The 13543-nt window shown below is 41.2% G+C and overlaps 1 protein-coding gene across 4 annotated transcripts in view; it reads right to left on the bottom strand.

Moving 5' to 3' along the window:
• The window catches only part of galnt9 (polypeptide N-acetylgalactosaminyltransferase 9), a 93352-nt gene that overhangs the window by 45465 nt on the left and 34344 nt on the right, over window positions 1-13543 (bottom strand). For all 4 annotated transcript variants that reach the window (XM_029510759.1, XM_029510758.1, XM_029510756.1 and 1 more), the window contains 2 exons: window positions 12022-12188; window positions 5541-5715 (listed from right to left, as the gene is read on the bottom strand). In XM_029510759.1, coding sequence (XP_029366619.1) covers window positions 5541-5715; window positions 12022-12188 — 342 coding nt within the window. The remainder of the gene's footprint in view (window positions 1-5540; window positions 5716-12021; window positions 12189-13543) is intronic.

Raw genomic sequence — 13543 nt, 5'->3', positions numbered from 1 at the left:
CATACTCAGTTCCATCGTACAATAGGATTTTTCCCCCTTGCTGTGATGACTCATGCAATATTGTGAATAGATGTTGACATCCTCTGTTGCTGTTCTCTCACCATGCCAATTCTTCAGGCGTTTCATACTGAAGCAGGGACCCTTTTGATTTATTAACTCTTCCTGGCTCAGTGTTTGTCTTTCTTAATAGCCAGCACCTTTGTGGCGCTGCACATCAGCCTGTGCACACATTTTGAAGAATTAAACAAACACAATGATGAGTCACAAGCTGGGGTAAGTATCACCGTACAATTTCCGTTTATATCTGCTTGACTCAAGATAGCATCCTCAGAGGATGTTCCTCTGTGAGGATGTGTGGGGGTATTCTTGAGAGATACATTAATCATTTTATAATTGCAGCTGCTGTTTTAGTTGTAAATGATGGGAAGAATTGAGTGCGTGAAGAGTTGCTTTGAGTGTTGTGTTTCTATCTATCCACTACCTTTGTCCAGTGCTGATACAAAAACTCTGCAGCCTTCCCCTTTGACAGTACATTTTTTATTTAAAATTTCCAAATTATGGATCTGAAATTGAGAATGATTCTAAAGCAAAGAATTATTAGATAATGGGCTCTACCTACACTCAGTTATGCCTCAGGGGTGTTGGGGGCCCCCAGTACCTAGAATAAGATTTCCTTCAATTCTTCATTGGATTTAACACAGCAGAGCATGTCAGCTACCCACGGAGGAGAAAATGTAATTTTTGTGTGCCGGGGCTTTCGCTGATGACCCAAATAATCTATGCCAGAGACTGCAGGGACATGCAGCAAAATGAGGAGATCTAAATTTGTAATATGTTGCTTCAAATGCTTCACCAGGAACACAGACCTGCCTTTTATGCATGTCTTTTTAACTCGTGCTTTGCTTCCTCCTGAAAACAATGCGCCAACAGGATTCATTATATAACTTGACCCCCCAACAGCTCAGTCAGAGTTTGAGGTGTGTTATGCACGTAGCCACATTTTTAGACTTCAGCAGTCTTCAGCCCCAGATGATGCTGACTCAAGTTACATCACCCGAGGCAGTTCATTTGAGAGAAAGAAATGAAATGGTGTTGTGGTGAGTGTTGACGTTGTATTTTCACGCAGATAACCACGTGCACGTGATCATGAGCCTACTTGGTGTGATTTAAAGCTAATACATGCAGTAACTCATCTGCACTTAGCAGTTTACTTATTTCCAATAATGTGCTTGCTTACAGGCTTTTAAATAACTTTATTTTCTTTAAAGGTCAGTACCGTATTTTGAACACAACACTAATTTGTAAGTATGTGTTATGAATTAGCCTAAAAAACAGAGCCTGGACTTGTGGACTTCTACAGCACTTCAACTGTATGTCTGTCTAACAGTTTTATTCTACATATTGTAATTTCTGTTTGGAAGTCATATCATTCAAGAAAAATTATATTAGATCATGTTGCAATGTCCAGTTTATTTTTCCTTTATTTACCTCACTGTCAGGATGCTAATTACTTTTAAGTTCAGTGGGTGAAATGGGTGTTGTTCCAAAATCAAGCGTCGTTGATGAAAAATGGTGTGAAAATTCCAGATGAATGGCATGCTTCAACTAAGATTGACTTCTTTTCTCTGCGCTTTTGTCTACTTCTTCAAACCGGGGAGAGCGCTGATCCAAATCTTCTGTAGGTAATACACTGACAATTTACAACCTTCTCCCAAACTCCACATCAAATGTTTTCCAGCCCAGTGCATGCATGGGATGGGATATAATCCCACAGCCATGACTGCAACAGATTATTATAGGATTTATGATTCGGCGAAATAGTCATCGCTGAATTTATTAACATATGCATGAAGGAAATGATTCATAATTCAGATGAGCTAAATGTCTCAGCTACATGAAGTGAAATCATGGAGGAAATAGATGAAAAATGAATGTGCAAGGGAATGTATCTGTGCTGATTGGCATGCTTACCTACCTTTACAGTCTGCTTATCTAGCATATAAGCATGCATGTCCACTTTTATCTGTTGTCTTTCCTGACATTAATATAAATAAATAAATATAAAAGTCTCTTATTTGACACTATCTGTTGTCTATTGTATTAGATGTGATTTTTGAGAGTGATTTGTTTTTTACACTACCAGCTAGATCCATTTAGATTTGAGTTATAAAGTGTTAATATGAATCCTGATCTTGTTAATTTGTTTGCTGTGTGTATGACGCAAACTCTAAGCCTGCCATACTTGGAGCCATTTTTAAGCAGATTAAATCTGTAAAAGTGAAGCAATCCGCAGCCTTCCCGTCTGGAGCAGCTCAGGAATGTATGTAGAGCACATATTAATATTGGCCACTCTCTTTCCTCGCATGAAAACCGCAGAATCCAAAGAAAGCAAAGGTATGTACTCAGAATATCAATTCATTACAGCATGTGGGCTTTTTTGAAGTGACGGTTGGATGCAGAGGTATGAACTGGAAAAGATTCTTATGATACACTCTCTGTCTAAATGCAGTCGCTCAGGACATGGTTGATGTGACACAGATGTACAGGCAGCATGAGTTGTTGCTTTCTCTGTGGTTCCAGTGGTCTGCGCTCAGTGAAGCACCCAGTATGGCTGCAGCCACAAACACTGTCAGGCAATGTGAGCGACACAACAAGACATAATTTACTTTTGCTAAAAAAAATATATATATATATTCCCCCAACCTTCAAAAATGATAAAATGTTATGTACCATTGAATTTAATATAATGCCACTACACCTGGCTGGAATAATGAGCAGCGATGTCGGTGATATTACCAAAGGAGCCGACATCAAATATGAATGTGACAAACATTACATATTTCATCACTATAGCAGGTGGAGGTTGCTTTCTCAGTTTTTTTGAATTCTATCAGTTTGTCTTATTCTTAGATAAACTCACCTGGTCACATAGCAGCACAACATTCAACACTCATCAAAGTGTTGCTTTCTGAAGCATGTATTTCACTCCAGCCTCCCTGCAATGACAGCCTTATCTTCTGCACACACTCAGCAGGGAGTGGTTGCTACACTGTTAATCATTAATCGTTAATAACCCGAGATCGCGACTGTGTAGGGGCTTCCAAAAACCAAATAAATAGCAATTTTCCTTCAACTCCCCTCTGCAGCAGTGTGACTGAAGTGTGACACACAGCAGGTCCTAATTACCAAACACTCCCATTTCCTTCTATTAATCCAGTTTATTAACACGTAAAGGAACCCGGTCGTGTTTGGAGCAGAATGGACATCTCTGTCGCTGAGAAGCACGGATACAAAGCAGTGGTGGAGATGGATTGTGAACATTTAGCTGATGCAATGCTGCATTAACGACAGGCAACGTGTTCATATCGTCAAATTAAAGGAGAGCAAAGCCTTGGAAATCTAATTCCATCACTCCTCTGGTGGAAACTGCTCACATCTTAACTCCTTGTGAGCCAAGTTGGTGCGAGGGAATGGAAACAGCTGTCAAGTGCGCTATACAGTATGATACAATTATGTTTGCTTGAACAGTAATGCAAACCAGCAATACATTTCAGCTGAAAATGTACAGCACCCAAGGGGGAACGCAATGCCAATGAATCACAGCGCTGCAGCTGAGAGCTGGCAGCATTGTCTCTGGCTCACTTTGCACAGGCAGCCTTTACAAGGTCATTGAGGGAGACTCACCATAACATCTACGGGAACCATCCGTCTCACTTATCACTATATGTGGCATAGTGAATAATTATATTATGATAAATAGGTCGCTTCCATTCTAACAGATAGTGTAGATAACACAAGTGAATCTATCTGAATAAACAAGCAGCACAGAATGTTTTGCAGACAAACATTCCATAATAAATGCATGTACACTCACACAAACAAAGAAATCCAAGCTACGTGAACTTGACTGCGGCTGTCATTTCCTCCAACGCTATAACCTTCTACACAAACATCTACACACAGAAAAATCACAGCGAAGCTCCTGCTTTTCAACTCTTGCAAATAAAACTTCATGTAAAAAGCATATCTGAAGCCCCAACATAATATATATATATATATATGTAAAAAATCAAAGCAGCAGGTTATCAAAGGGCGGGGGAGGTGTGTTGGGAGGTGGGTGAGGGTGTGTGAGAGGTAAAAAAGCGAGAGGTGAGAGCAATTCGCACGACAACAAAAAGTGAACTAACTCAAAGGAAATTTGCCGACACAGCTTCAACAGTGAGAACAGAGCGGGCGGCGGTGGGGTTTGCAGGAGAACTGAGGAGCCGAGACAGAAGTGCACGGGTTACAACAGATGGGGAAACAGATGACGGGCCCACTATGGAAATCAGTTATCAGTAATGCACCCATAGGAGCCTATAGGCAATGGCTCTTCTGTTGGTTGGTGGGACAAATACATTGCACAGCCTCTCGCTCTCCATTATTCATTCACACCATATAATAATCTGCTGGGAGGCAACAATCAAGGTACGCCGCATCATCCTCTTGTCAGGGTCACAAGGTCATGGTGTTTGCTGGCTTATTCTGTTTTCATACAAAGCAGTGTCACACTCACCATTATTTGTGGTTTAACATCATTTTAATAGACAGTGAGGGAGACAGACAGCCCTCGAGCGTATAAGAAATCATTAAATACACGACAATAAAATGAACCTGCTCTGTCATCATAGTATATAGTGGGATTGTAATGCAATATAGTTATTGTATTTATCCTACACACACACACAAAAAAAAAAAAAACTGTTACCAAAACATCCAAACTAATGCATTCACGTTTTGTTGACATCCCTAATATTTACCGTAGACAGCCAAAAATGCAGAAATGCACCCGGGGACATTTTTGACCAAAACTTTTCTTTGGGCTCTCTTCTCCTTCGTCTCTCCCTGTCACCCCTCCTGCCTCCTGTTTCCCAGGAAACAAAAGCTGCACTACTTCTTCTAACGCTGGCAGCATGACATGCTCAAATTAGGTGCCAATTACATCTATTTGAATGATTTGTTTGCTGGTAAACCTAAGCAGGAGGCAGACATTGGACTGAGACCCCCTGAAGTAATTTCATATTGTAAAATAAGCCCATAGCCCGCAAGTACAATAATGTTGGAATGCTCAACATTTGAGCTCCCTCTCTAATTACCCTCCCTCATGCCTTTGACTCTTTCTTTCTCTCTCTCTCTCTCTGTTGGGAGTGTGTGTGCTCTGGCCAGGTAGTGTCATTTTACTTTGGGAAGTCTCTTGATTCATCTCCCGCTAAAGCCAATTACTCATAATTTGAAAGGAGACACAAGAGCAAAACACTTATTAACAACAAACTCCTGACTAATGACAAGGGTCATGTTGTTTAAATGTGCTGTCTCAGTTAAAATTGGCCTGACTGTACATAAAATTGCTTAGGGCAGACTACATCGAATATCTCCAAGATAATAATCTTAGACAAGATCTCTCTGTACAGGAAACATAAAAAGGAAAGCACAAAGGCAAAAGCGAGGAAGGACAGAGAAACAGCTTACACCCTCTCGTGTTAGACATGACCTTTACTTACCAGCCAGTGTTGAACTCAACATGGGCATCAAAGAAGCCAACGACAGGAGCTGTGGCGGCGTTCCAGCCGTGTATTCTGGCTCGGATCAGGCCCTCCCGCTTGCTGTTCCTCACAATCTTCACCAGGCCCGGGTAGCGATTATTCACATACTGGTCCAAGTTGAATTTCAGCTCCACTGAAAGAAAGCAGGCAGGAGAGAATGCTCTTTTAAATGACATCCAAATGACAGGGTGAGATCATTAACCAGACACCTGTAGCCAACGATAAAGTGTTTCCAAGATGTCACAGAGCTCACATTGAACTTCTTCTGGCCTCACGTATTAACAGTCAGACCAATGTCATGCATTACATTAGCTGTTACATTACTTTCTTTTTACAGTAATTTTTTTGTGCCACATTACCCTCTTTGGGTCGAGACAAAAATCTTACTGAGAGCAGGTCTTATTGAGGTCAGCCTATCTGGGGTCAAGGTTTGCCACCAAATCTGGTGTTACTGCCCACGAGAGTCTCCCCATTATTAATACTGGCCTCAACCTGCTTACAGCGATGAACTGTCGCACCAGGCTATCAGCTGAACAGACTAATATTACCAGCCATCAAATTTCCAATATGACACAGAACAAGCTGACAGCCAAATTGTAATGAAAGAAGCACTACACCTCCCAATGTAGCACATTACCGTCTTATTAGTAATTGTAACTGCAATTTTATATACAAGATGGCAATGTCAAATGCTGAGTAAGAAATAATGAGAGGAAGCTTTTTTTGTTCAGAAAAACCTTTGCTGTTTTTTAGAAAATGTGAAAAGTAGAACAGATTGAAATCAAGCTTTCTAATTGAAAGCACTGAAGGTTATAATACAGGCTCCAGTGCAGTACAGCGTCTCTATCAGCATGCATGCATTCCTCTGCTCATGTCTCCACTCCAGCTGGATCGTAAAGTCTCGTCTCTCACAGATGACACTGGTTGTCATCACTGGAAACAAACTGCCAGATTTCAGACAGATGCACAAATTGTTGGTCTGGGTATTGTTGGAGGATATATGGCTGTTTGAGATTCTCCTCTGGGTCACTACTGAGCATTCCACTCTCTGAGGCAGAGATTAATAAGGATGCTGGCGGAACATTGAGCAGCATCCACACCTAGCCCCTGACTCTGGCTCACAACATAAATCAGCCAGTCTAAATCGCCATCTGTGAGACGGAGGAGATGTAGTGAGAAATGATACGGACGCTGGAGTTTTTTCCTCACTGCTGCACAACAAGTTTGGAATTTGGAAGAAGTGACCGCCATTTGGGTATGATAGAAAGTAAGGGACAGCACGGTGGCTCGTCGGATAATATGGTTACTATATCTAGGTCATATACTGCTGACCTCACGCTGCCTCAGGCTGCCAGAAGTGGCTGCTGGGCTGGTTAATAGCACACATGTTCTTTTATTTATTTATTTATTTTTGAAATCAGCTGCACTGCTCCTTTATTTAACATTTCTGTTTATGCTAGTCTAATCTTTTGCTCTGCTACATTTTTAGGGGATCTATAGTTACTTGTCCGCTTAAAGATTAAGATTTTACATTTGAATAAAAAAAATCTCTTGAGCTTATAAAATATACTGGTAATATTTGCTCTCTGACAATTTTGGCTTGTGACTCATCACAAAAGAGAAGTCTCGGCTCGACACATTTCAATTGTCCATTAGCAGAGTGATAGCCCCTCTAAACTTCTCAGATGGTTTCACTTAAATAACTGCTTGAGGCCAGAGGAGGTTCAATTATCCAATATTTTATGGGTTTTCTTCCTCTCTCCTCCCCATTAATCATTTCATGGTCCTCAGATTTATCTTGTAACCCTCTGGAGGGGGCCTTACCCCCAGGTCTGAATGAAATGCTGAACTGTAGAGAACCCTAACTAGCACTCCCTGCCACAACAGTCAAATGCCACTTGTGCATTAATGCATCATTATGAGGTATAATGTCTGCTATAATGGGTAAAAAAAATCTGGATGGTTTAAGAATATCATCAGCACAGATTTTTGCTTCCGCTGGATGTTGGACTGTTTTTACTTGTTACATTGCTCTATTTGAGCTTATAATTAAATTTAAGAAAATGATCCAAATACCTTTTCCATTGCCATGGTTTCAGGGTTTCATCTTCCCTAACTGACAGAAGATATAGATTAATTTTATACAAAGGTGCTATTTACCTCTTCCACTGAATCACATGAAAATTGCTCACGTAAAAAAAGCGAAAAAATTGAAATGCTGCATAAATGTCAGCTAATTATCCACAGAGAGGTGGACTCTTCAAAGTCAGACCTTCTTGATTTCATCTCTTTGTTATAAAACATTTTGCACTGGTGCATATAAATAAGCATAATGGTAGTGTTAATGTAAGTAGTAGTGTCATGAAAAAGAATTCATGTGTGGTGAGGTAAATTTTAATTGTATTCCCATTTGAGTCAGTCACTGTTAGAATTTGAATTGTGCTTCTGTTGTAAGACCAAAGACCTTTGCAGTTTTGTTCTGTTTGTAGCGTTGGAGGTTTTAAACCTGGGCAATGGGACTCCTACATCATCGGTGTACCCTGCAGCGACAATATGATAAAAGCTATTAGAGTGTAATAATTACTGGGCATTGCTGGGAAGGAGAAAAGTTATGGGCCTCCCTCTGATCCCAGCAAATAAAATGTTGGACCGCATCCATGGAAAGAGAATTATGGAGCAGGGAATACATTTTAAAGGACTGGCAGTGCAACATAGCAGACGATAAATAAGTATCCATCATTCCATAAATGTAAAATTAATACACAGTGGACTTCACAGAGCGCTGCAGATTTCTCTGGCAACATGGAAGGTTATGGCTACTGCTGTGTTAAGGGGAGAGATGGTTGAGATGTATCTAAAAATTTGTTCAAAGTCAGAAAGGTTGAATCATGTCCACCTACTTACAGAACAGCAGCGTCAACATACACAGTTCTGTTGTGTCTTAACAGTGGTCTGAGACAGTAACATGATCACCTTCACAAAAAGGAGATGTACTTCTGCTTCACAAACCCCAGGCTACATTCTTTGAGGGCTGACTTAATGGACTTGCCTCAGACACCAATGTGTGAACAGGTCTGAAATTGATTGTTTTGATCGATCATAAGTAGATGAGAGAGAAGTTCCTTAACCGGTAAACTGGCTGGCCATGTCATGTGGTACTAATTAAATATTCAAACAAAAAAGAAGGGGAAAAAATTGTCCCCAAAAGTAAAACGATACTCCTCCGCCTGGGAAACAGCTTCTTTGGATTAACACCCAAATGCATTGCTACAGTGTAAGCCTTTCACTGTGAGCGGGTAATAGTTTGGCAGCAGACCTGTGCATTGCAGAAATAATCTGTGCAGCGGTATGTCAGCAATATGGAGGTTATCCACCTCTGACACTTTTATTGAAAAAGAAAAACATGAACTGGTTCATGATTTCTGACTCCTCTGGCCTTAACCCACACTGTTTAACCCGTTACAGCCACTTCAGTTAAAATTCTGCTCTGGAAACGCACACTTGATTTTCTATGAATGACTCACAGATAAATGATGAGAACAACCACCAGGGATAAACTCAACCCTGGATTTAAATCTCTTCCTCTGCTTTATATTGTGTTTGTATACGAGGCTTTACAGGCTGATTATCTATCCATTACCTATGCCGCACATCCATCACAATCATGTGGACTAAGCAATGGAGCTCTATGTCAGAAAACACCAAACAAAGGACAAATGAAGATCGCTGTGGGCTGCGGTAAATAGAAAGTGTCTTATTATAATTATATTAGAAGTCTCACTCCGACAGACAAATTTCCTGCACTTTTCAGAAGTTTTATTAAGATTTTAATGTATGCAGTGTTTAAAGTGATTCAGCTCCAGTTGATATTAATATTACAAGCTGTACTCAACTGGTCCTCAGTTTATATCCTGCTTTCATTATATGACTCATTAAGTTATCAATTTGGTGGTGGTATTTGCTGGAATTGAATCCTGTAGGGCTCATTAAGCCTTTCCTTGCTGCTAACATGGTGAACAACAATGAGTTGAAGTCATCTTGCAGCTGAAGCTCATCAATGGGAGTGTGAATTAAGTTCAGATTGCTGGAAGCAGCGCTGTGAATAAACCTCTCAGCCACCAATAAATGTCACCAGCTGTCCCGGCAAAGGAAATGTGTTGCCTCGACAAGGCAAACATGCTTCCTGTGTGTGATTCATTATGCCAGGAGTGAGTGTGGCTGTACCTACACTCATCTCACTGAGCCTTGATTAAATGAGAGGGGACAGACAGTGCCATCCAGAAAAGGTCAAGCAGTCTAGGCTGCATGTTAATTGTCTAATGTCAGAGCATTGAGTCTCCCAAGAAACAGCTCACACATCTGCACAAATTATCATCACTATTGGTAAACACAGAGTAAGAGCTGCCGAAGGATGAGTCAGTGTGTAGAAATTGGCCTATCATTAAAAATGCACAAGTCAAATGGACCATCAGAACATCAACACAACCTCTTCAGCGTACATGATGTCAGTAAACTGTACGCAGCATGCTGGTGTTAACTTCTGGTGTGTCAGGTGGCAGAGAGAGGGAATGCAACATGACATCAGTTTTTCTTAAGCTGTTTCAGTTTATCCCTTTTTCCTGGTAGAGGTAACTTCATGCACATTGACAATTCTGATGTTTCAATGCTTGTAGTGCTATTGTAGCAACTTGGATGAATCTCCAGCTTGTAATGGGTACGACTGAGCTGCCAAGTCACTTTATTGGTTGATGAAGGTGGTTACACATTGTCAAAAGCTACACACACAAACTGAAAATCATCGCACAGTTTATTCAGTCATTGCCCAGTTGTGCCTTCACGATTTTTCTAATTGCTTAAAACTGCGTTCATTTATTATTTATTAATTGACTCCTTTTAGAACACTAACTACAAACACCACATTACCTTACAGAGTAAACCTGGTGAATGTGTTAGCAGAGAGGTGTGTGTACAGACACTGAAACGCATATTCATTCTTTGGCTCTTGTTTCAGACATCACATCAAATGTAGTGTAAGTCTAATGCTCATTCATTTAGGTCTGCTTTGGTGTCAAATAAATTCACAGAAATATTCGGCTCTACGGCTAAATTGTTTTTACTAGTGATACTCGAGCGCTTACTGTGGAAATAAGAGTGGATCAAAAAAGCAAAGACACAGGACAGACAATAGAAAACAGTGCTGAAAGGAGATAAATTGTTCAACAGAGATAAGGGGTAATTGCTCGTGAGCTACACATCTCAATGTCTACAAAGGCCTTTTTTCATGTGATAACAGGAAATTATTGATATGGCAGCTTTAATGGTTTGAGAGTATTACGGAGTTAAGGAGTTTTGAGTCTAAATGCTGCTTCACAGTCTTGCATGGTCTCAAAACAACAAACCTTTATGAGATGGAGGCAAAATGCAGAAAGTTTACCGTCACAAGCTCAAATTCAACTTGTGTGGGGCGGACTGACATGATGGCATAAAGAGAGGTGGGGCCGCCTTCCATTTTTGTCTGTTCACTTGCTTTAAACTGCTCCCTGTTTAATGGCAGGCATTTAGAGCCTCAGCTGGGAGTGAGAGCCAGTGCTGAGTCCTTCTCTGCCTTCTTTCAGTATGTTACTTATGCACCCCTTTCCTCTGCCAGCCTGAGGGAGGCAGCCCCGCTGCTCTGTGCCAAGTGAAAGAGGGCCAAACGTCGTCTGGAATCTAGTTCACTGTCCCTCCCTCTCCAAAAAGGGAAGCTTCTGGGATGAGCAGTTGAGCATCGCTGCTGTTGGCATTGTGGTGTGGACACAATCAAAGCATGCGCCCTCATTGTCATGGAGACAGTAGTATGCAGTTTAGAAAAAAATTGATTTCCCTTCCCCGGTTTGTCAAGCTATTTTAAAACCCAGTGTTCAAGAGTCTACCCTCAGGGATCTCAGCATCTCCTCACAAACCAAACAGAAAAAACTGTGTTACACAGATGCACAAACATACATTCACATCACAAAATATATGGAGGGACAACAATAAAAACAGACTGGCCACTCTGGCAGGAATCCAGAGGCATCAGTCTACGTCATCTCTGCATGATTCCTGAGCTGAGGTTCCACCAGGGAGGACAAGGCGTGATAAATAGGGAGACTCTCTCAACTGAATAAGCAGAGCCACGGCGTGGGACAATGATTAACTGCAGATTCAACAGGTTTATTGAATTAGAGTGTGAGAGGATACACTTAATGGAGAGAAACAATTAAACATGAATACAGAAAATGAAAATAATTAGAGGTGCTGGATTATACCAGAGAGACCTGCAAAATCACAGCGAGTGGCGTCCAGAAGAACAGATACACAAAGAGACTAGAGGTCGAGGACTGGTGGTGTATTGTTCACCTTTCTGGGAAGATCTGAATATGTTTTATCATCCTCTCAGCAAAGCTGTAAAATGTCTTACCACTGTCACTGTTGTCGTCCACCAAGATGATCTCCTTGAGCAGGTGCGCCGGTGTGTGGTTGACCACGCTGTGAACAGATCGCAGGATGACAGACAGCGCTTCGTTCACGAAGATGAAGACGACGGAAATCTGAGGAAGGTCCTCTGGGTAGGTCAGCTGCTTACACCTGTTAAGACACATTATTTTATTAAAAAAGGCTAAATCACACGGAGTTTCTGTTAGCATACAATTCATACAACAGCTTCCTCCGTGTGTTTCATTCTATCAGCAGCCAGCTTCCTGACGCCGCTGACTAGAAGTACGCAATCATCTCCTTTTTCTCGTTCTAGATAACCAGAGTCATGTCTGCTAGTTAAAAATTAAACCAAAGTCACAAGACAGCTGATTTAGTTTAGTATTAAAAGCCAGCTAGCCTCAAAATGTTCATTCAGAGAACTCCATCAGCTGGATGTGTTCAGTCAGCCTCACTGTTTCCTTCCATTGCCTGGAATTTCAAATGCTATTTTCCTGTTACAAAGTAAAGCATTCAGTGTCACATTCCCAGTGCATTCCCAGGGTGCATCCAGCCTTTTATTTCTCTCCAAAAACAAAGATATGTATCCAGAGTCTCTTTTTCCTCAGCACACCAAGCCAGCAAGGCAAAAACTAGCACTCTTCTAAGATTTCATTTGAAGGCCCAGTTCCGTTTGATGGTAAAGCTGCAGCTGTCAGACCTGGATGTTCTGTACTCTGCTGTGACTACTGCCTCCCTACAGCTGTTATACCGAAGTTATATGTTGAGCAAAAATCCCATTTCTCCAGAGTCAGGCGAAAAGTACATGCATGTCTTTTTACTGTTGCTCGACAGGTGCATGGCCAAGCCACCCCGGATAGCGCCCACTTATGATGTTCCTATTGAATTCAGTGGTGGCTCATTGACCTTTTCAATATTTAAAACAGGAGTGTGGTGCTTCTACTTCAAAGTGAACGCCTGTTACATTCAACCTGTTGTTGATGAAGTTGGCCAACGCTGATTAAGCTTATCGGAGTCAGGTGAAAGTCTGGGTTTGGAACCTGGTGTCTGTGCAGATGCTCCAGTTCACTCACTTCTCAAGGTTATGGTTAGTTTCCCAGACGAGAATTTCCTCTCTGCATCAGCACTCGTGTGTTGGTTTTTTATACTTTCTCACCTATTTTAATTTTTCCCAGTGTACTCTTACAGACTCCCGCATGCACTGATCAAGCCTGCAAATGCCAAAAACTGCAATTCTTTGGAAGGACACCCAAGTCTGGCACAGAAAGTGAATAAATAACCGTGTTAAAATGTCCAATTACAGCAGAAGTGAAGATGTGGGCAGTATGGCTTTTGTAGTTTTGTTTCTACACCTAATTTCCCCCTTCATAACAGATATACTGAGGAGAAATTCTGCCAGAACTCATCTGTTTCAATATTGTTAAGGCTTCAAGACCTTCATGGTGCAGGACAGCAGCTCTCAGTCTTTTTCCAACTGAGTACTCCCTAACAGTTAGAGGGGTTCTCAG

The sequence above is a fragment of the Echeneis naucrates genome, chromosome 9 (genome assembly GCF_900963305.1).
Source record: "Echeneis naucrates chromosome 9, fEcheNa1.1, whole genome shotgun sequence".
Lineage (NCBI taxonomy): Eukaryota > Metazoa > Chordata > Actinopteri > Carangiformes > Echeneidae > Echeneis > Echeneis naucrates.
Note: the sequence above shows the minus strand (reverse complement) of the source record. Positions and strands in the feature narration are given on the sequence as shown.